A 24,824-nucleotide genomic window follows, 5' to 3' on the forward strand; every position below is an offset into this window, starting at 1 on the left:
GCACGGCTACTTTAGACTTTGTGAGATATATATATATATATATATTGTATCCATAATATTGTTGCTAGTGTTGGTCATTGTTCTCACTTTTCATAAGCCTCTCTTGAACACAAATGGACAATACTATAACATAATGTGTCGGTTTCTTACAAAATAAGAAAAGGCATGTCATAACCAAAAAACCTAAAGTTTCCTGAACAGCTGAAGCTCCTCTTTAACAAAAAAGAAACAATATAGAATCTCAAGGTAAAAATCCAACAAGATCATTGAATGTTCTCAACTTATGTTTTATCGTTCTAGATTACTGTAACATGCATATATATAAGAAATGAGAATAATACATTACGAATATTGTGCAGGAACCTCAAACATACAATACAATAACTATAATTAGTTTTTGCGTGAGTACATAAGTGACACACTTGGTGAAACATCATCACCAGAAGTTGAAGTGAAACCATAAGAGTTTGTATTGGAACTAAAGCTCATATTCTGGTTTTGACTTACCTCTGAAGCATTGGTGCTGGACAGAATAGAAAATGATGCTGGAAATTCATTATACGTTAGTATGGGATAACTTGAAGGAAGACTAGGAAAAGGAGTTTCAAAGTTAAGCACATGAATGGCTTGCCTTATTGAAAGCCTACGAGTATGATCAGGATGAGCACAACACAGCGCAACAATCATTAGGCATTGGATTTGATCCTGGTCAAAATCTCCTTCTAGTCTTGAATCAACTGCTTCGAGAATTCTCCCCCTTCCATAGAGATCCCATACCCATTTGACTATGTTTATTTCATTTTCTGGAGCCTCACGGTTGATCGGTGTTCTTCCACAAGCTATCTCCAAAGCAACAACTCCAAAACTGTATACATCAGTTTCTTTACTAGCCCTCCCAGTTGTGACAGATTCAGGAGCCATATAGCCCATAGTTCCTGCCAGAGCTGTAGTTTGTGCACCTTTTGCATGGTCTACAAGTCTTGCTAATCCGAAATCTCCAAGTTTTGCATTGAAGTTGGAGTCCAGCATGATGTTGCTTGATTTTATATCTCGATGAACCACACACTGTTCCCATTCTTCATGCAGGTACAATAATGCAGAGGCCAAGCCTTGAGCTATTTTGAATCTGACTGACCATGTCAACAACCTCTGGTCCTTGAAGAGATGTGAATCTAAACTTCCATTTGGCATATACTCATAAACCAGCAACAGTTCTTTCCTTTCATGACACCAACCGATTAGTTGCACCAAGTTTCGATGCCTAAGTTGACTGATAATACTTACTTCTGAAGCAAACTCCTTCTTCCCTTGCTTAGAACCCTCTGATATTCTCTTTATGGCAACATGGGAGTTTGAATCTTTGAGAAATCCTCTATAGACACCACCAAATCCTCCCTGTCCAAGCTTGTGCTCATCTTTGAAATAATTTGCGGCACTTGCTAGCTCAGCATATGAGTATTTTTTGGGTCCTGTTCCTCTTTCAAAGTCATCATCACTCATGTTCTCATTAGACTCATCATCGTCTTCCATTTTCTTTTTGTTCTTCCACAAGACAAACAATACCACCCCACAAACTAAAACAAACCCTCCAACCCCTAACCCAATTGCAAGTGCTGTGGCATTTCGACTTGGATTGGGAGCAATATTTGGGAGCTCCTCTGAGTAGACACTCCATCTGCTGATCCTGTGTGCTGCAAAAGAAGATCCTGTGGCAGCTGAGAAACCAAAAGTCACCCATTCAGGCAGGTACTCTCGTAGGTCAACTATCTGATGAAGCTGTTGCATCTTCTTGGTGTTGTCTATAACACTAGAGACTGAGATGCTTAAATTACGTGTACTTGAATTGTAGCTGATGAAAGCTTCATTTGTGCCCCCTCCTGGGATATTAGCCGACCATGGCACGGTGACAGTAGAATTAATGGAATTGATATCGACACCCACATGTTGATACCGAGGATCCCAGCCTTCATTGACATTAGGGTCCCAATTGGAATAGATATCAAATTCCACAGCAACAAATGGATAATCTGTTGAGTTAAAAATCGTTTCTGGACCACCAATAATCAGACCCATAGCACCTCCTCCAACTTTTACAATATTAGGAAGCACTGAACCAGTAGGGGCTAAAAAGAAGGCCATCCCATCTCCATAATCATAGCTGCCCTGTGAATCAATCACAAAGGTGAAATTGGTGTTGAAATTTGCGAGTTTGCCGGTGGCTTTGTCCCACAAGTGCATCGGTTGGCTACATGTAGCTCGACCGACAGTGTCGTTGGATCTTACCAAGTCGATGTATGTTCCTACAGGGCCAGAAAGTTTTTCATAATTTATTATGTCATCCACGAAACTGGTGTTGATAAAGCTTACGGAAAAGGCAAGGGGTATCAAGAGTAAGAAAACTGAAACCACCAACATAGTGAGACGTTGCATCTTCTCCTGAAAAATATTCTGCTCAATCTTTTCAGAGCATAAGATGTTTATGGAGTCGAAGAAATCAAAGAAAATTACGTGGGTGTTTTCTTTTTCCACAATGATTTAGTGTTTTTCCATCCATGTGTTTTTGACTTTTTGCTTTAATTTCCGAAAGCTTCCCATTAGGGAAGCCATCAGTTTTGAATAACGACCAATTATGATTTGTGAAGTCATGTGCCAATTTTCTTGCATTTCGTCAATACGATCAAATTGGTTGGAGGGAGAGGGGGGAATCTTAACAAATTCCATTTAAAAGAAATGGATAAGTGGAGTTAGAAAATTTTAATAAAAAAAAAAAAGATGTAAGATAAAAGAGTATGGAAAATTAATTAAAATCTTTTAACCCCGCCTCTCTTATTCATTTAAAATCAAATCATTAAAATCTCCACTTCTTTTTTCATCTCACCTCCATTTCCTTCCAACCAAACATATTATTAAAGTTGTATTTTTATTGTATCAAAACCAGAATAACAATTTTTCAGTGATTAATTATGAAAAGAAGTAACCAAATTAGAGTGTGTTTTTATTCAAAGTTGTATTATTATGTTTGCATTGTATCATCCACCCAAGGAGCGATGGTGCAGTAGCCAAGAAAAAAAAAATAATAATAATAATAATAATAATAATAATAAGTATAAGTATAAGTATATATTTATAAGTTGGCGTTTAATAGTAGTTATATTAATTAAAAACATGTTTAGTAAGGAGAAGTGTTGGTTCAGTGGAGGCGATATTGGTCTTGTAAATATCAAGTCTCAAGTTTGAACCAATGCTAGGGAGAAGTTTTTATTTCTTTTGTCTATATGAAATTACCATCCTGCCCTCCTTCTCATTTGATAAATTCTCTTTCACTTCTTCTTATCCGGTCGATGCACATACACACAGAGAGAGAGTTTGAGACTGTTCAATATTGCTCTCCAATCTTCTACCATAACCGACTATCTCTCCCCTCTTTACTCTTGGCTATCACCGACGACGGAGAAGGCTCACCATTACTCAGTGACGTTTAGACGCTCCTTCATGCATGTAGACTTTGTTTTTTCTCTTTTCCAGTCTGTTGCTTCCCTGTGCTATTCACGTTCAAGTGGCAATTGGAGTAAAGGACCATGTCATTGGAGCTAGAGGATTCTACTCGTAAGTTCTTCCTTTTCCAACTCAACCGTGAGCTTCGTGGGTTGCTTCACTAGTCCATGCTTCCTGTTTCTATTTTTTCCCTCTCTGCTGCACCATCTGTGTTGTTCTAAGCCAAGAAAGCATAAAGCATCGAAACTGGGGTGGGGCTATTGTGGTGAGCTAGTATTGGTACTGTGGAGTCAAGCTTCCTTCCTCTACTGTGCATAGTGACAGTGTTGTTTGTCTTCTCCCCTATTCAACCATAAACCCAACATCCCTATTTTCTTTTCTCTTAGTATGTGGTGTTGATAAGGTGAGGGATTTTCAAGTTTCAATCCTTGTATCATTAATTTTGCTGGGTTGTGAACGTAGGCTTCTGTTGCTGTGCAGAGAATATATGTTTAGATTTTTCTGTTGTCGCCTATACTGTTACGTAGAGAGGAGAAGACAAAAATTTAAGCAAGAAACTTATCTAAACTTAGTGACAATATATGTTAAATGTGGGTTGAGGGTTGAAATTTTAGAAATTCATCCTTCCTTGTGATTACATGTGCATACATAAAAAGGAGTATTTTAAATTAAATGGATATTGTAGTTGTATAACCAAGGAAAGTGATTGAATTAGTGATAATACTTGGACCAATTTTAAATCATAAATTTGGCTTTAAACTTTAGATGAGGATGGTTAATTTGGAATTGTACTAAAGATTGGGAATCTATGAAATTATTTTTTTTTATTTATATCCTGATAGGGGGTGAGGAAGAACATGACCCTAATCAAAATTAAAAGAAAGAATATCCTTGAGAATTTGAAGTTCTAACCAGTAGGTGAATAGCATTTTATTTAATTTATTTTTTTTTTAATAGCCTTTTCTTGAAATATTTTATTCTTATGAATTATATTAATTTCAAAAATTATGAAATATCAATGAAGGGCAAATGAGTTATGATATGTGCATTTATTGATTCTTGAAAATATATTTTCAAGATTGATGAAAGCATTCTTGTATAGTTGTCAAACTTTAAAATTTATTGGATACTTAGTTAATCCAAGTTTATGATTTTGACAAATATTAAGATTTGAAACAGTTCATGCAAGTTTGGTAGTAATAATGATAATTTATTTCAATGATAATTATTTTTTTTGCATGTTTGAAGCGTGATTTTAAGAGAACTTGAAACAAAACACTGCTGCTAACGACAATTCCGTTAGCCCATAGCGCGCTGTGGTTAAACACTAGCTAGTTTGTTTTGTGAGCTTTATTCTCACGTTTGATATTTGTGGGCTTTATACCCTCATTTAATTCCGTGGCCTAAGCTACATTTGGTTACTTACCCTTGTGGACTGTGTATCCACGCTTGTTTCGTAGCTTCAACTGCATTTGGTTACTTACCCTCGTAAACTGGTGTGTCCACATTCATTTTCATGGCATAAGCTACGTTTGGTTATTTACCCTAGTGGACTGGTATGTCCACGTTTCTAACCTGTTCTGTTGAGTTCTCAAAAGTTTAAATGTTGATTAATATGCGTTTTCGAAACTTACATAGTTTTGGCTAGTAATTTGTACCACTTGAGTTATATGTGAGTAGATTATTTTCTTTAAGCATGATAATATAATTTGTTTCAATTTACTTTTATTTTACAAATATGATTATGACTTATAGGCTTATAAATTTTTTTTGTGCAATTACTTTGAATTAGTTGACACTAATATTAGAGTTTATTGATTTAAATTTTAAGAATTTTATCATGGGAATGCTATTCACTGAAAAAATTATTTTAGCCTTAGATTTGTTAGCTGACACCAATCCCACTATCGACCTCAAAAGGACAGAATAGCTATACTGGGTGAAAGTTTTGGATTGGTATTGTTTCTTTTAATGTAAATATATAGTTCATATGTCTTTTTGATTTAAAAGAAAGATTAGATGCTCCACATAGATTGTTGATATACTATGTTTTGGTTTGTATATGGGTTGCTGGCTGAAAGGAGCTATGCTCCTTATTTAAACTATTATCTGTAAAAAAAATTTGTTTGTAAAATTTTTGAGAGATCTTAGTTACAAGGGAGGTTCTATTGAAATTTCTACAAAAATGTCGACACTTTCTTATGATAATGAGTTTAAAGGAGTCATTTTAATTATCATGTGATTTGATTAAATTTTGTTCTTTTCTTTTGTAAAATGGAATAAATGTTCATTCTGGGCTTACAGAAATGTGTGAGAGGTTCACACCCTTGCCGATCACCCTCTATTTATGGGGCATGACAGATGGAGTAAAGGTTGGATTGGTTGTAAATATTTCTCTCAATTAACGACATATTAATTTTTGATTGAGCATTCTGTTAGTGAGAATCATTTGTGAACACTCTCTACTTGAAATTGGGATTGAGAAATATCAATATTATGAACACAAGAATTAAAAAAAGAACTTATTTAAAAAAAATTAAATATAATAGTAAAGCTATTTTATATGTCACTCATACCATTATATTAAAATCAAAATCTATAACAATTTATAGGAGATTACTTAAGCAACAAGATAGAGTTAGAGTGCATAAACTTATGAGGTCTTAATTTGATGCTGCTAATTTTGGTTGAGTAATCTATTATTTGGCATGTGACACAGAGACATACCCTTCAAATTTTTTTCACTTTTTTAATACTTGAGTGGGTAGACTTTATTTAGACTTAAATTTAGGGTTGAAATCACATTCAAACATATTTGTTAGTCTTCTCTAACCACACATCACATTAATTAACTCAATTACTCCACTTTACTTAATCAAATCTTAAATTTTTAAGATGTTATACATTTTAACTGAAATTTACCCCAATTTCATCATTCTTAACCTATAATCCTCTTAGTTGAGTTAGTCCAAGTTACATCTAGCTCACAACATCACCTTTAATCCCTACTTAGCATAATCACAACATAAACTTCTTAAACAAGACTCAAACTCTAAAAATTAAGCCACAAATTAATTCAATTTCTCCACTCCTCACTTCCTCTTCCTATAACCACTTGGTCCTGATCCAAAAAACTTAAACCAAGCTTTTGGAACCACAACCAACATATGAAGTATAGATTCCTAGTTTTTCCAAGACATATCACATCTTTCTCTTTCTCTAAACCCTTGAAATCCATGATGTAGAATTAGAGAGGAGAGAGGAGAGATTTAGTGAAATTAGACACGCAATAGTCTGAAAATTGCTTTCGATATCCCAGTACACCAAACCCTAGTATAGCCCTTCTCTTTTCCTCATGTGCTCCCTATTTTCTCAATGTTTCCCTTCTAATTTTCCACCTGATCCATGACTTATTATTCTAACTTAAGTGTCATGCACTGCAGTGCATCGCACAGATAATATGCCATCACCATTTATCTCCCAATCTAATCTTAAATTGCTTCCAATTCCTTCCCAGTCCTATTTGGAAGTTATCTAATTGTTTGAAACACTAGTTTGTTATTCAAATCATGATTGATCAAAATAATTCACTTATTTACTAATTATACCTTCAATCGAGAAATTAGTTTGCATTAGAAACTTCAGAATGTTATACGATATGAGAGGAAGGGGTAAAAAATGAAAGATGGAGCATGACGTTGAAAAACCAAGCTTAAAACTTTTATCACTGAAGCTAATTCCACCAATTTTGATGAAATTTTTCAATTCCATCATATCAAACAATCACTTTTTTTAAATTTTATTTCCATATCCATATTCATCCCACCCATTTATCATATCAAGCAAGCCCTATATTTTATTTTATTTTATTTTATTTTATTTTATTCTATGAGTGTGTCCCCACCTACTATGTGAGGCCTCACTTATCTACATTTATTATTTATTTTGATAAACATATATGTTCAATTCTGTAATAAGAACAGGAGGGACACCGATACTTCTCCTTTTGGCTCTTGCTAGCTAGCGAATGTTTTTTCAGAGTAGTTGTAAATTTTTTGAAGATGTGACTTAAAAAAAAATTCATGTAAATTTTGTAATTAAGAATTGATTAAATTATATTTAAATCTTTAGAAATTGAGAAGTATGAATTTTTGTGAATTTTTTTCTGTTTTTCATTATTTTTTCTCATTTTTATTTGTCATAAAATATGAAATATTTTCTTTCTTTTTTTAAAAGGCCAGCTTCAATGAAATTCACATATCCCAACTTCAAAAAATTTAAATCCAATAAAATTAACTCTTTCTGTCCGCATTATTGATTTTTTCCCCTCTTCCTCCAATAGGGATCAAGTCTTCTACGATTTTCTTGGGCCGGGGCCAACCAAGTCTTCTATGATAACGTCTGGTAATTGATAATTTCGCGGGTTTGATTTGATTTCATTTACTTTTTGAGTGTCTGATTCTTCTAGTCTTTAATTGGGGCGTCACTTGTCTTCTTTTATTATTCATTTTCTTTATTTTTTTAAATATTAAAGTAACTTAGCAAGAGGTATATCAATTTAAAAACCTACTTTTTATGAGAATTTTAAAAAATTGTTTTACATGAACAGTAATATATGACATAACTTTGGTTTCTTACAAAATAAGAAAGGTAACATCACCTACCCGCAAAGCTAAATTTCCTGAACAGCTGAAGCTCTTCTTTCTTTAACGAAAAGCAACAGTATGGAATCTCACGGGAAAGAGAGAGAGAATTTCAATAAAGACTTCTTTATTATATTTTTTATAAATTTAATGTTTTTAAATTTTTAAAATTTAATTATAGTTTAGAGGTATTAATTTGATATTAAATTTTTTAAAAAAATATCAAAATTGCACTTCATTTAAATTAATATCAGAACTTTCTTATTTCACTTTTAATTATCATACTTAACTTATTTATTTACTTACAGAATGTTATTAATTATCTAAATTCACTTATTCATTTCCTTAAAATGAAATTAAATGAAAGTTTGATAATGAATAAGTAAAATAGAGTAATAAATAACAATCTATAAGTAAATAAATAATATATAATATAGGAGTTAATAAGTTGTTTTAAGATGAGTTAAACATGCCTAAAATAAAAATAAATTAAGTAGGATAATTAACAATATTTTATAAATAAATTAACAAGTAAAATAGAATCATGAACAAATGAAATATTAAAATTTTTATATTAATTTAAATAAAGGATAATTTTATTATTTCTCTTATGCTATTAATTTGTCAAGTCATTTTGGCCTATTTCCTTTAATGGGTCGCCCCCCAGCATGCGTCAATTAATGGTTCTACTGCAAATTTCTGTGGTGCATGTCTATTGCTACCAAACTCTTCTGTTGGTACATAAAAAAGTATTTACGGCTGTATTTTTTCTTTCGTTTTCTTGTAAGATGAGAAAAGGCTACTTCACCGACCAAAAAGCTAAATTTCCTTCACAGCTGAAGCTCCTAAAAAGCAATAGTATACAACCTCTGGGGAAAAAATACAGGAAGATCATATAAGTTCTATATACCTATGATATTATTGTGACTTACATACAAGAAATGAGAATAATACATCAGGAATTTTTGTGTAGCATATAACCACAAACATACAATGACCACAATTAATTTTTGCAAGAGTACAAGAGCGAAACGCTTGGTGAATCACCAGAAGCTTCACTAAAACCGGAAGAGTTTGTGTCGGAACTAAAACTTATATTCTGGTTTTGACTTATCTCTGAAGCATTGTTAGTGCTGGATGGAATTGAAGATGATGATCCACTAGGTGTTCATGATATGTTAGTTCAGGATAACGTGAAGGAATATACTAGGAAATGGAGCTTCCAAGTTAAGCACATGAATTGCTAGCCTGATAGAAGGCCTATGCTTTTGATCAGGATAAGCACATCATAGCCCAACAATCATGAGGCATTGATTTGGTCATGGTCAATATTGAAAGAGGCAGAAGATGATGGTAGAGTGAGTGGTGAGGGTAAAGGACGTGTAGACAAAGGTGAAGAAGAAAGGGGTAAAGAAGAGGAAGAAGAAACAAGAGGAATATTACATTATGGAAGAGAAGTTGAAGAAGATACTGGTGCTACAGAAGTAGAGGATACAGAATGAAAAGGAAAAGAATGTTCATTAAATTGAACATTATTAGAAATGTAAATTCTTCCATTTGATGCAAGGCACTTATAACTATGATGAGACATACTATACCCCAAGAAGGTGCACTACTCAGACTGAAAAGCTAGTTTATGAGAGTTATAAGGGCAAAGCAAGGGAAAGCAGGCACAACCAAAGACACATAAAAAGGAATAATTTGGATTTCTATGAAAAAGTATGAAATAAGGAACAACATTGCTAATGGCTGAAGAAGGGAGGAGATTAGTGACATATGTGGCAGTGAGAGAGGCATCTTCCCAGTATTTAAGAGGTAAATTTGCATGAGACAATAAGGCTAATCCTGTATCAACAATATATCTATGTCTTCTTTCAACTACACCCATTTGATAGTGAGCATATGGACATGAATAGTGATGCAATATGCCATGTTGTGCAAGATAAGATTCAAAAACTCAAAATTCACCACCACCGTCAGTTTGTAAGGCTTTAAGTTTGGCATTCAATTGATTTTCAACCATGGCTTTAAATTGTAGGAAAGCAGTAAAAGCATCAAATTTACGTTTCAAAGGATAAATCCAACAATATCGAGAAAAATGATCAACAAAGGAAATGTAATATAAAGAACCATGCATAGAAAGACATGAAGCAGGCCCCCATAAATCAACAAAAACTAATTCAAGCAGAGAATGGTAACCAGATATAGAAGGTGGTGAAAGGAGTTTATGAGACTTGCTCATACAACATGCAGAACAAAAACTAGTATCAGTTTTATTAAATTTTTGAGGTGCAGATACAAGAGTACAACCTTTGAGTAAAGCAGGAATTAAAGAGCTAGGAAAACGCACCAGTCTTTGATGCCACAAGTCAATATTAGACGAAGTGTGTGAAGCAGAAAGTAAAGTAGGCTGAATATAAGCTGGTACAGTAGTAACATTAAGAGAACCAGTCATCACAGAAGAAACAAAAGCAGCTGGTGCAGTAGAAGTGAAACCAACAGAAGTATTGGATGGTGAACTTGATGATGAGAAAGTATATAGGCCATCAGGTCTATGGTTACCTGTGAGAAGAGGTTGTTGAGTGGTCTGTGATTTTATACAATAATGACGAGGACCAAATTTAACAATGACATCATTATCATAAGTTAAACGAGGTATACTATGAAGATTATTAGTGACAGATGGAACATCAAGTAAATTTGTGAGATGTAAGGGAAGAGAAGGATTAATAGTCGAAAGATGAAAGTGACCTAAAAGTGTTGCACTCTAAAAGTGTTGCTACTCCTATGGTTTCAGCATCCAAGTTAACCAAATCATCTTCTGCTATTTTCTCCAATCCACAACTGTACAAATCTCTTGTTGGTGCTCTTCAATATGTAACCATCACACACCTTTAGTGTCAACAAAGTCTGCCAATACATGCAATCTCCTCGAATGAATCATTGGCAAGTAGTCAAAAGGATTCTTCGCTATCTTAAAGGCATGATCACCTATGGTTTATTCTTTTCTCGTCAGTCTTCTCTTAGTTTACAAGCCTTTTGTGACGCTGATTGGGCAAGTGACCCAGATGATCGCCGTTCTACTTCTGGTTCTTATGTATTTTTTGGTGGAAATCTCATCTCTTGGTATGCTAAGAAGCAGCCCACTGTTGCTCGGTCTAGCACAGAAACTGAATACAGAAGTCTAGCAAATGTCACAGCAAAACTCACATGGCTTCAGAGTCTTCTCACTGAATTAAGAATCTCCAATCATCATGTTCCCATGATTTTCTGTGATAATATTAGCATAGTACAATTGGCTCACAATCTAGTGCTCCATCATAGAACTAAACATATGGAGTTAGACTTATTCTTTGTTTGTGATAAGGTTCTTTAAAAACAGATCAATGTTGAATTTGTACCTTCTGTTGATCAACTAGCTAATATCTTTACTAAACCTTTATCTCATGCTTGATTCACAACACTCAAGACCAAACTTAAAGTTTTTTATGTTGGTTAATCCACTTGGGTTTACGGGTGGCTATTGGAAGAAATAAATTTATTCACCTTGGGACTACGGGTGGCTATTAGAGTAATGGTAACTTTATAGCTTGCTTAGCAAGATTAGTCAAGACACACATGTCAGACATTCGTATATTGTAAGCCAAGTGTTTGCTGTATAAGTATTGTAACTCATCAACATATCAATACAATTTCTCTTTCTTTTAGTTTCTTTCTCTCTCTCTCTGAACCACTTCATAATAGTCAAAACCTCCTTGGAGTCTTGAATCAACCGCTTAAAAAATTCTCCCACTTCCATAGAGTTGCCATACCCAATTCACTATGTTTATCTCATTTTTTGGAGCACTTTTTGTTTATAGATTTTCTTTCACAAGTTATCTCCAAAGCAACAATTCTAAAACTATACACATCAGATTCCTCACTAGCCCTCCCGGTATAAAAAGATATTTAGGAGCCATATAGCCTACAGTCCCGGCCACAGCTGTAGTTGGTGCACTTTTCACATGGTCAACAACACTTGCCAATCCAAAATTTTCAAGTTTTGCTTTGAAGTTAGAGTCTAGCATGATATTGCTTGACTTTATGCCTTTATGAACAACACATCATTCCCATCCTTCATGCAGGTACAATAATGCAGAGGCTAAGCCTTGAGCTATTTTAAATCTTGCTGACCATGTTAGCAAACATTGGTCCTTGAAGAGATGAAAATCTAAACTTACATTAGGCATATACTCATAAACCAGCAACAGTTTTTTATTTTCATGACACCAATCGATTAGTTACACCAAGTTTTGATGCTTTAGTTGACTAATAATTCTGACTTCTGAAGCAAACTCCTTCTTCCTGTGATGACCCAAGAGTTTAATTAAAACTGATGATAAGATATTTTAAATATGTACCTAAAAAGATTAAAATTAAAATTTATAATGAGATATTTTAAATATATATATTTTGGAAAAGATTAATAAAATGAATTAGCAGCTTAGAGGAATTCCTTCGGGTCCTCATTCATCAGGTCCTATGTTCGAGTTCTCTTAATGCTAGGGGGAAATTTTTATTTTTGCCCCATGTACATTAAATTTCCATTTCTACCGTAAAATAATACTCCCTTAGTCCCAAATTATAAGAAACTTTTAGATAAAATCTCACATATCAATAAACGTCATTAAATACACTTAACAACCTTATCTTTCCAAACTAAAAATATAAATGTTAAAAACTACTCATCATTTAATACATTGAAAAGAGAAAGGATGGAAACCTTAATTGTCACACCCTAATAAAAGTATAGAGAGAGAAAGGGTAATATTAAAATTAGTGTATTTAATGAAACCTTAATTGTCATACCCTAATACTAAGAGTATGATCGACACGGAATATGATATGTATTCACATTTTATAAGCCTTGATTTTCTATAAATTAAGCCAAATTAGCGATATATGCAATTTATATATTAGTAAAGTTCCTAATGCTTGTAAAGTTTTTGTAGAAATTTCGGCAGAATCTCCCTTATAATTTAGACCTCCCGAAATCTTCACAACAACTACAGAACCTACCAATCAGACCAGCAAGGAAACTAGCTCCATTCCAACAATTTTTCACAATAACAAAATAAAATTAGGATCTAACTATGGTGTACGTGGAGCACTAAGTTATAATCACAAAATACAACACTTAGTTTTACCAAAACAATGGTTGCAATATGTTTCCTATTTTTCCAAAAAGAAACCAAAAAGCCCTCAACGATCTGCTGGAGGCACAGGATCAACTACAATATTGAGATCAAAGAAATTTCTAATGAATAACGTTCCAATTTAAATTATATATAAAAATTTTATAGATATAACTAACAACTTTATTCTAAAATAATATCATTAAATACTAAAGTACATACTTGAGCTAAAATAAAGAACAAGACTTTTTCAATGATACAATTCTGAAATTGAACAATACTAATAAAACAGTGTAAATTTGTCAAAATTTGTACAACTCATAGAATGTAATCATTTCAAGTACTAGTACAAATAGATAGAATCTTTTTCAAATAACTAATTCAAAAATAATAACTTTTAATTTAAATCTAAGGGAGCTTTATTAGAACGAATAACAAGTGTAAACACACAGTCTATGAGAGTAAATAACCAATTAAGTGCGACTGAAAGCCACGAATCAAGTGTGACAAAAGCCACGAATCAAGCACAGGCATAAAGCTTATGAAAACAAACGTGAATACAATGTTCACGAATACCATCCCTTCGATCCACTTGCATTAACCTTCGTATGAGGCTAGCACCTATTATAAGCATCCTGCTAGCTAGGTGAACCATGGTGTGCTAAGGGCTAACGGAACTGTTTTTAGCAATCAGTGTTCTGAACTTAGTCCCCCTACTTAAAATCAAGCATGCACAAATAGTTGAAAAATAATTTCAAAATTTTCACTTTTAAAATATATGATTCAGTTGTCATCTTCCATTCTTATATTCATTATCGATTCTTCCATGCACAAGTTGCTATACTAAAAGTTTGCATATAAAAAATAAAGTTAAACAATTTAGTTATTTTTGAAAAGTAACGCCATTTGTTATATATCAACTTTAATTACTACTTATCAATAACATAAATCATTAGTAAAAATCAAGATATCATTGATAATAAAATAATTATTAAAAAAATAGTATTGACAATAATGTTTACATAACTAATGAAGAAATAATATTAAAATTTAAATAAAGGAATTTTATAAACAATTGTTTAAAATTCATTCGGAATGCGACTCACTCACTTGAGTTTTTAAAAAATCTTATAGTTAGACTTTCTCAATTTCTTGCTTACTTTAATGATGCCCTAGATTAATCTAACATGTAAACCAACATATTTTATGTCACTATGATTTCCCTTCAAGTGCTACACAATTCTTAATGAGTAATTTAACTTCACTACTTGCATGTAAAAACAATTACTCTCTCAAGTAATAATTATAATTCTTTCAGACTTTATTATAAAATTTAACAATCTTATATCTATAAATAAATCTTTTAAGCATATTTTCCAGCTTTGAGAGAATATTCATCATCAATTTAAACTCTGAGGCAAACACCCAAGCAAAGTCTAATAATTTTCAACATTTAATTTTTTCATTAATTCTTAGCTCAGCATTAGTAAAATAGCACAAATATTTCTCATTCCCGCCTTTATACAAACATGTTGAGGGTATTCTTCATTGGCTAAATCACGAAACCATAACCATAAGCAAACATCTTCCTTCCAAAACCTAACAGCACCAACAAGCCAAAAATAGAAAAATCGGCCAACCAAAGAAAATAAACCAGTTTTCATACACACTCATGCACCAACAGTTGAAGAGGAAGAGAATTTACATGTTGAATATGAGCACTCTCACGGCTGTCAACCAGGAACAGAGCAGCAGCAAGAAATAACAAGCCAAGGAATTTCTAGCAACTCCACGCTCTCACAGTGACCAAAACGCACGTTAACAACTGTCACACACCTTATGAACTGCACAAGGAAAAGAAAAGAAAAGAAAACTTCAACCACCACCTACAGCCTCGTGACAGAAGAAAGAACAGAGATAACAACTTCCTCTCTCTACTGTGGCGGATGAACACGGACAGAGAAGAGGGAGAAAGTGACAGCAAGCATGACAGACCGATGGCAAGAAACAAGCTGAGTATTGCTCACCTTCTCTTGACTCAGATCAGCACGATGATAGGGAAAGAAACGCAGCAACCCCACTATATATGGCTGGCAATGTGAACGAGAAAAGAGCATCAGAGACGAAGCAACGGCAGTGAGACTGTACTCGGTCAGCAGCCAATTTAGAAAGCTAATAAGAATCAGGGGAATGAACCGACTGGGAGGACCTAGAAGAGTGTATAATGGCGGTGAAGAATAGAAAAGATAGTGCTCTGTTTTTGTGTTTTGCGTGGAGAAAAACTGAAGAAAAAGGAGTTTTGGGAACATCACAAGAAAGAGCATGAGAGAACAACAAAAAAAGGTCCAATAAAATTACAAAAAGAACACTATATTTTTTTTATAATTATTATTAAAATTTATTTAAATAAAAAACCTATTGAGATAAAATTTTGTTGAATTTTAAAATTTAAAGTCATTATATTAATCTATTTAAAATATTTTATATTTTAAAATAAAAAATTCCTTTAAAAATACCGACGGACGGAGGGAGTAATAATAAAATTGGAAGCTAGAACACGTCTCTGCCTTTTCTCCATTTTTTCGTTTGAGAATTCTCCAGAAACCTTCATCCTCTGCGTTCCTCCTCCGTTCCCAGTTCATTGCCAACATTAGCGATTGTAGGAGCTTCGCCCATCATCGCCGAGTCTTCTCTTCCTTCCCCAATTTCTTCCTCTTCGTCGAGCTGTTATTGGAGTCAGGGAGAGAGTCGAAAACCTCCCCCTTTCCATTTGTTTTGGCGGTGGCTATGACTAGAGAATGAGTCATTCAATCCCTTCTGTTCTTTGTTCATCCGCTTCTAGTCCTTGTTGCAGAATCCTCTTCTTCCCTCTGTCTGTCGTGCCTCCTCCTCTGTTCAGGGTACCGTGTTGTTGCTGTTAGATCTTCTTCGGGTAGTACTGTTGCTTTGTCACCTGTCACCTTGCGTCGTCGCTGTTCTGGTGGCCGTGGGGTGCGTTGATTTCTTCTCCTCCTCCTCTTTCCTTGCACAATCTTCTCGTTCTTCGTGCTTCTGTTATTGCGGGCAGAGGTGAGGATTTTCGATTTTTTCCTCTCGTTTTGTTGGTTTGATTCAGTGGTGCGTGTATATGTGATGTTGAAGTTGCAATGTTTATTATATTGTTGCTGTTGCTGTTCGTGGTTGTGCAAGGGGGGAATTGATTCAAGCTGAAATTTAAATGTTAAGAGAAATATGATAATTGATAGATTTGAGTTTTGTGAGTTTTAAGATTGAGATATGTTGAAGGAATGCTATTGAGAGGCTCTTTTTATTTAAATACTGATATTGGAGAATTATGGAAAAGGGTAAGGATGAGATTGGGAGTAAAGGGCTAGACTTAAAGATTAATACTCATATGATGTTTGATAAAATGCTCATTAAAAGAATTTTGCTTGATTATATATTTAATAAAATTTTATTAATTATGGTGAGAGGCATGATTGATTGAAATACTATTTAGTTGAGTTTTAACTTGAACATTGTCAAGAACTTAATTTTAAAGTTATTGTATGGTTCGTTGAATTCTTAGAAATTTTATGTTAGATAATTTATAACTATGGTATTGTTTTATTGTTTGGTTTTGAGAATGCAATTAAGGTGTTTGATAAAATGAGTGAATAAAATATAATGAATTTAATCATAAGCGATGATTATGAACTATATTATTGTTTTATGGCTTTGGAATGGAGATAAAGTATTCAATAAAGTAGGTAATAGAAGAACAGTGACTTGATGGAGTATTGGTTGGTGGTGCAACAAACTCTTGATTAATAATTAACCATGGGGGAAACTTTGTAAGATAAGTGATGATGTTGGGAATTTCAAATTGCTTGGATTAAGTAATGGTTGTGTTAATGTTGGGAGGAGGTTTATTTAACTTGTTGAAAATTTATTTAGACCCTATTATTTTTATAGGGTGTTTAAAAGAAAAGAAACTTGATTGAAGTTATGAGAAGTGAATTTTGAACATTAAAAAGCCATTAGATAAGTAGATAACATCCCAATCAATTTATATATTAATAAATTTTCTTTTATCAAAATATCATTTTCAACCATTTACAGATATTTATATGTATTTATCTTGTATTAGCTATTTTTGTTGATTAAATTATTTTATTTCTTAAAGTCATGACTTATATTTAAAAGATTGATGAAAATGTTTTTACAAGTTTTAGTAGTCTTTTATTTGATAAAGCCAACTATGAAAAATTGGTAGAAGAGTTTATGAGATATTAGTTATGAATTTTTCACATTTAGAAGATTGATTATTTTAAATTAATTTATGCGAGTTTGATACTAAGAAAATGAATTTATATTTTAAAAAGTAATTAATTCCTCAAATGTCTAAAAGTGAATTTAAAAAGAGACTTTATATAGAACACTAGTTGTTAATGACAGTCCCGTTAGTCCTTGGCGCGCCATAGTCTATGACTAGCTGAGTTAATTTTCGTGACTCTGTTATCACATCTATTATTTGTGTGCCTTGTACCTTTGTCTTTTTTAGGGCTCTGACCATGTCTAGTTAATTACTCTCGTAAACTATGTGTTCACGTCTGTTTCATTACTTCAACCACGTCTGGTTAATTGCCCCATGAATTGTGTATCCATAGCTGTTATATATTCTGTAAAGTCCTCATAAACAAATTAATTTTATTGGATTTGTGAAAAATAAACTTCATTGTTTTTAATTAGTAAATATTTCTCTTCCTACTTAATTATTTAATTTACTTGATTTCTTAAAGTCAAGTGATAAATTGTTTATTTATTTAAAATTTAATGATTCAACATTTGTGAAGTTGTCGAGATATTTAAATTCTCTAATTTGGTGGCTCTTTTTAATTCATTTATAATTATCTAAAAATATTCATATTTTTCCTTTTACTCTATTATTGAGACGTTATTCACTTAAAATATTTTAATCTCAAATAACATAGCTGACGATATGCCTTCTACTAACCTTTAAGGGCTCATTGCTGAATTGATTAGAAAATCGTTTGAGGATACATTCCTTTTGATGTAAATGTTTAATTATGCATTATATTTTAAAATTATAATAAGATGCTCCATATTAACTATAGATAAAATCCTGATCTATGATTTATTTGTCTATCTATTGTGGAAGAGCAAAACTCCGTATTCTAGATTTGGATTGCTTGTTGTAAAGATTTCAGAAAATCCTATTTATAGAGAGAGTTTTGTTAAAATTTTTACATAAAGTTTAAGAATATTTTATTTATATGAAATTGTTACAATGACTTTCCATCCAATTTTAAATGAATTAAAATATTATATTAAAGTTTTCTTTACCAAAGCTTAAGAAATATATGTTTGTATATATCTCTTATATCAGTCACGTCTAATTTTTGGAACGTGACACTTCTCTTGTTTAGAATCCTTTGATATGCTCTTTATGGCAATAGAGGAGTCTGAATCTTTGAGAAAACCTCTATAGACACCGCCAAATCCTCCCTGTCCAAGCTTGTGCTCATCTTTGAAATAATATGCAGCACTTGCTAGCTCATCATATGAGTACTTTTTGTGTTCTATTCCACTTTCAAAATCATCATCACTCATCTTCTCATTAGACACATCATTTTCCTTTTTACTTTTGTTCTTCCACAAGACAAAAAATACCACCCAACAAATTGAATCAAACCCTCCAATCGCTATCCCATTTGCATGCTCTGTGGCATTTCTACTTATTCTGCTCATGCATGGACTTAGACTTGAATTGGGAGGAACATTTGGGAGTTCCTCTGAGTAGAGACTTCATGCACTGATCCTGTGCACTGTGAAAAGAGATCCTGTGGCAGCCGAGAAACCAAAAGTGACCTATTCATGTAGGTACTCTTGTAGGTCAACTATTTAATGAAGTTGCTGCATCTGAATGGTGTTATTTATAAAACTAGAGACTGAGATGCTTAAATTATGTGTACTTGAACTTTAGCTGATGAAAGCTTCATTTTCGGCCCCTCCCGTGTTATTAACTGACCAAGGCATAATAATAGTATAATTAATATAATTGATATTGACACCTACATCTTCATACCAAGGATCCTAGCCTTCTTTGGCATTAGGATCCCAATTGGGATAGATATCAAATTCCACGGCAACAAATGGATAATCTATTGAGTTAAATATCGTTTCTTGACCACCAATAATCAGACCCATTGCAGCTCCTTATACTTTTGTGATATTAGGAAGCTTTGAATCATTAGGGCCTAAGAAGAAGGCCATCCCATCTCCATATCTAGTGTTGATCTGTGAAGCAATCACAAAGGTGAAATTGGTGTTGAAATTTGCGAGTTTCCTCGTGGCTTTGTCCCATAAGTGCATCAGTTGGCGACATGTGGCTCGACCAACAATGTTTTCATATTTTACCAAGTCGATGAATGTTTCTCCAGGGCTAGCAGATTTTTCGTAGTGTATTTTGTTATCTTGGAAACTGGTGAAGTTAAAGTTTAAGGAAAAGGTGTGGGGAATCAAGAGGAAGAAAACTGAAACTAGCAACATAGCGAGATGTTTAAAGAAAAGGCATGAGGTATCTTCACTTGAAAATTAATCTTCTCAAACTTTTCGAAGTATTAGATGTTTATGGAGTCAAAGAAATCAATGAAAATTGCGTGGTTTTTCCCCCACAATGGTTTAATATTTTTCCATCAATGCATTTCTGCGGGGAGGGGATTCTCTCCTGATCTCCTTTGTGGGTCCCACCCCCACTATGTGAGGGCAAAAGGGGATGAGGAAGCAGACCAGGAGTGGATAGAGTCCTGGTCCATTTCTGTCTTGGTCTGCTATATTTAAGTTTCTTTTGACATGATAGAAAATTTTTTAATAGAATGAGAATCACAATTAAAATTGAAATGAAATTAAATTTTAAAAATACGTTTTTGATATAAAGATAAAATTTTAATATAATTTTAATAAGTATATTTACTTAAAACATGAAAGGACAAAAATGCCCATTTTAAAATTAAAAAAGCAAAATACATCCCCATCTATTAAGCCAATAACCCATCGACACCACCTACCTCCTGTTGCATCTACTAAATCACCATGGCCAACACAATTGAAGACAATCTTATCAATAAATTAAAAGGTTAAGATATAATTTTATTCTTAAAGTATTTTTAAAAGAGCAATATTGCTCATAAACTATTTATTATAGTAATGTTGCCCCTAAACTAACTAAATTGAAGCAATCTTGTCCCCATCGTTTAAACATTTGTTATTATAGTTAGTGAAACTTACTTTTCATACGTTAAGGTGTAATTTTACCCTTAAACTATTTTCTGATGTGCAATGTTACCTTCACCATTTAAAAATTATAAAATTAAATAAAAATAAAATTATAATAATATTAACCAAAATAATATTAAATGTATATATAAATATAAAATTAAATGTATATATAAAAATATATCAATTATAATTTCATAACTTATCAAAAATAAGTAGATCTTGATTAAATTAGATATAAATAAACTCAAGTATCTACATTTAGATCTATAATTATCGACATCTTTATAAAAAAAATGATGTCAAATTATATTTTATATATATGAATTGTTCAAAAATAAAGTTGACTTTTAGTAGAATCTAATTTTTTAAAAAAATTTATTTTTTTAAAAAATTTAAGCCCTTTTTAATATTATATTTAAAACCATCTGGTTTTCTGAAAACTGCTTAGGTTTTCAATTCAACTTCAGTTTCTGACTTACTAGTAGCTTAACTCTTGTCTACTCTAGCTTAATTATAAAACATTTTTTTGGTCCAAATAGAGCCATTAACAATGGCTTCAATTGATAGTTATAGATATAAATGTAGATCCTTTTGAATCTATTCATATATAATTTAACCAAGATTCATTTACATTTGACAAGTTATAAAATTTTAATTTATAATGTTATTAATTTACAACATTTTATTAACTTACTATAAGTTTTTTCTTATATTTATTTTACATATATATTTAATATTATTTTTATTTAATATTATTATAATTTTATATTTATATATACATTTAATATTATTTTATTTAATATTATTATAATTTTATTTTGATTTTATTTTATAATTTTTAAATGGTGAGAATAATATTGCTTTTCTGAGAATAATTTAAGAGTAAAATTACACCTTAACTCATGAAAATTGAGTCCCATTAACTACAATAATAAACGTTTAAACGGTGGGAGTAACATTGCTCTGATTTAATTAATTGAGGGGCGATATTGTTATAATAAATAGTTTAAAGATAATATTGTTCTTTCAAAAAATAATTTAAAAATAAAATTACATCTTAACTCTAAATTAAATTTAAAGATTGATTATTAGATTGCAGAGGATACAAAGCACCATATAAGCACAGCAATGCTAAAAGAAGACTCATGAAGAGTAAAAGCACTTGCAGTGATCGAGCTTGCCCCTAGCACCAGTGAGTTCATTTGGCCTCTCCTCCGGTGAGTTCATCGATTTGGTAGCCTTTCCTCATGTTCCTGTTCCGGTGAGTTCTCTCCCACGGTCCGATTTCGACCGCCATCTCCGCCCATGTTCTAAGACCCAGAGTTGCAGATCCATCATTGCACAGACACTGTTCACTTTCCTCTCGCCGGAATTTGCAGAATCGTCATCACCAGTCTTCGCCGGTCATCTTTTGGTTCGTTGGTCGTTACCGAAAGAGAAGAGTTAGAAGGAGGAACAAATAAAGTGGAGAGAGGAGACGAGTGGCAGATGTGGGGTAAAGACGTGAATTCCATGGAATCTCACCAATTCCATGGCTTTAAGGATTGAATTCAATTCAGGCTTTTCACCTTGAATCAGATTCTTGAGAATCATAATTATAGTCTACCAAACATGCTCTAAGCTAGAATCCATTTTCAATTTCGTTTTTATACTGAAAATTCTTATCCACCAAATGAGGCCTTAATGTCTATGCTTTAATTTCCAAAAGTTGGACCCATTTGGGAAGCTATCAATTTTGAATAACGACGACTTAATCCAATTGGTTGGAAGGACTGCGGGGGGAATTTTAATAAATTTGATTTAAAATAAATAGATAAGTGGAGTTAGAACATTAATTTTAATAAAGAAAGCAGCAAGATAAAAGAGTATGCAAAATGAATAAACCTACTTCTTCAATTTCCTACTTCTTCAATATTTTTTTTTTAAAATCAAACTTATTAAAATTTCCCCATCTTCTATCATCTCACCTCGTTTCCTTCCAACCACACACACTATTAAAGTTGTATTTTTATTGTATTAAAACCAGAATAACAATCTTTTTAGAGATTAATAATGCAATGAAGTAAACGAGTTAGAGTGCATAAACTTTGGATGTTTTTGTATGATGTCACTACTTCTACTTGAATGTAATCTTTTCAATTTAAAATATAAGAATTTTTTTAGTTAATACCAACTATTCCCCCCAACTATTTTAACGTAAATATTGTTTTAAGTTTTCTCCAAAAAAGTTATTTCTTATAATTATTAGTACAAGGTTTCAATTTCCTTACTATTTTATTTTTTCTCACTCTCATCATGTTTAAAAATAACAACGCAAGCATCTCTTTTTTAGAAGATTTTTTCCCCTTTAGGATCAACAGAACGAAAATTCATAATCGCAATAATATCTTCATCAGAAACCTAAAATTCCTAAGATACTTATTGTAGTCAAGCTTACTGTGTGAGATGTTTATCGAGTTCAAAAAGATTAAAAAAAATTTCTGATAAACCTAATGCACGTAATACTCCCCTAATCCCTATGTATAATGTGTTTTTAATTAAATTTTGCATATTAATTAAGATTTATTATTTAGTTAAAATGACATAAAATTATAATGATTTTTAATTTTTGCCCCTAATAATATTGCAATTAATATTATAATGGTGGTGAGAGAAACACACAATTAATGATCCATTTAATTTTTTAAGATAAAGATAAAATTATCTAATTACTTAAAAATATTGTTGACATCTCTTATATTTAGGATAAAATAAATGTTTAAAAATTATTTTATATATGGGAATAAAGGGAGTACGTCTTGAGCTCAGTAATCGAGATAATGTTTATTGACTTAAAAGAAAAAACTAAGAAAAATATAATTATAATTTTGAACGTATTTTCTTAACCTATCAGTGTTTACTATTTCTCTCGGTCCTTGATTCCCAAAAATGGGCCAACATTAAGGAAGCGATCAATTTAAAGTCCCGCCAGTCCACAAAGCCAACTGCTATGAATCTTCTGGATAATTTGGCCCCTGGGACTATCAATTTCCTTGCACTCACACTTGCAAACAATGATGTTTCCACATAGAACTAGGTATTTAACAATAGGAGAATTTTCAATTAAGGATTAAAAATGTGACTTAATTATTAATGAGTTCCAAAAAAAAATTTAAAACTTCAGTTGAGTCCAAGAAAGCTAAAGTGAAAATAATTTTAACAATAAAAAGATCAAAGTACCCTTTACTTGTTAATTTTGTTTGAGATACAGAATCATTAGCTATTAATTATCTTATTTCATTTATTAATTTATCAATATAAGTTATAAATTACATGACTTGACCTATCAGTAATCAATTATATAATACTTGAATATCAATTGTTCAATTAGTTTGTCAGATAAGCAATAACATTAGTTGTAAATTTACTAACTTTATTTATTAATTTATTAACATCAATTGTAAATTATTTTCACCATTAAAAATTTTTTCATTTCAATCCTCCAGGACTAAATTCAAGTTTTAGATTTTTTTTTGAAACCCTTTAACAATTAAGTCACATCCCCAGTCCTTAGTTGAAATTCTCCCTTTAAAAATAGTCATTGTCTTATTATAAAGGTATTTTAAAAGCATTCTTGTTCACTCATGACAAAAAAATATACTTTCTCCATCTCATAATTATAAGACTTTAATTAGATAAAATCTCATATACCAATAAATTTTATTAAATATACTTAATGAAACATTAATCTTTTCTAAGTGTCTTAGATTTTGGGATGTCAAATATTCCTTAAAAGTGTTTTATAATTTGAAATGAAAAGAGCTAATATCTCATTCTTAAATATACAAATCCTGTGTAAATAACTTGACAAAATCGAAGGAAGTGAGTTAAAAGCATGTTAACTAATTAAATTTGTCTAAAACTTACATTACTTTTCACTTTTATCCTCATTAAAGCAAGGTTGCACGTTTCCCATATCAATTAACTCTGATAATGATAAATTATAGATAGGGAAAAGCTATGCCGTAGACATTATTTAAAGGGACAATTATATTAAAGTCCCACACAAGAAAATTAATTATTGCAAGGTCTATTGACAACTGAACTAAACTGTATTGACAACATAACCAGTTGTCAATACAGTTTAGTTCAGTTGTCAATGGACCTTGCAGTAATTAATTCCCTTATGTAGGACTTAACTGTAATTCTCGCTTATCTAAATTGGACTTATATCAAGAAAAAAACTTTTTAA

The 24,824-nt window shown here is 32.1% G+C and overlaps 1 protein-coding gene and 1 pseudogene across 1 annotated transcript; both read right to left on the reverse strand.

Annotated features, from left to right (window-relative positions):
* Positions 1 to 266: 266 nt before the first annotated feature.
* Positions 267 to 2,580, reverse strand: LOC129286872 (L-type lectin-domain containing receptor kinase IX.1-like). Its single transcript, XM_054922955.1, has one exon. It carries the CDS (start codon positions 2,428 to 2,430, stop codon positions 391 to 393), a length of 2,040 nt encoding a protein of 679 aa, XP_054778930.1. The 5' UTR covers positions 2,431 to 2,580; the 3' UTR covers positions 267 to 390.
* A 16,540-nt stretch (positions 2,581 to 19,120) lies between these two features.
* Positions 19,121 to 19,864, reverse strand: LOC129286328 (lectin-like; annotated as a pseudogene).
* Positions 19,865 to 24,824: the final 4,960 nt, after the last annotated feature.

Source organism: Prosopis cineraria, unplaced genomic scaffold (assembly GCF_029017545.1).
Source record: "Prosopis cineraria cultivar Desert tree isolate PC_DT_omini unplaced genomic scaffold, ASM2901754v1 PC11, whole genome shotgun sequence".
Classification (NCBI taxonomy): Eukaryota; Viridiplantae; Streptophyta; class Magnoliopsida; order Fabales; family Fabaceae; genus Prosopis; species Prosopis cineraria.

Coding starts and splice junctions, on each gene's coding strand:
- LOC129286872 (XM_054922955.1), bottom strand. CDS start 2,430: ATGCAACGTCTCACTATGTTGGTGGTTTCAGTTTTCTTACTCTTGATA.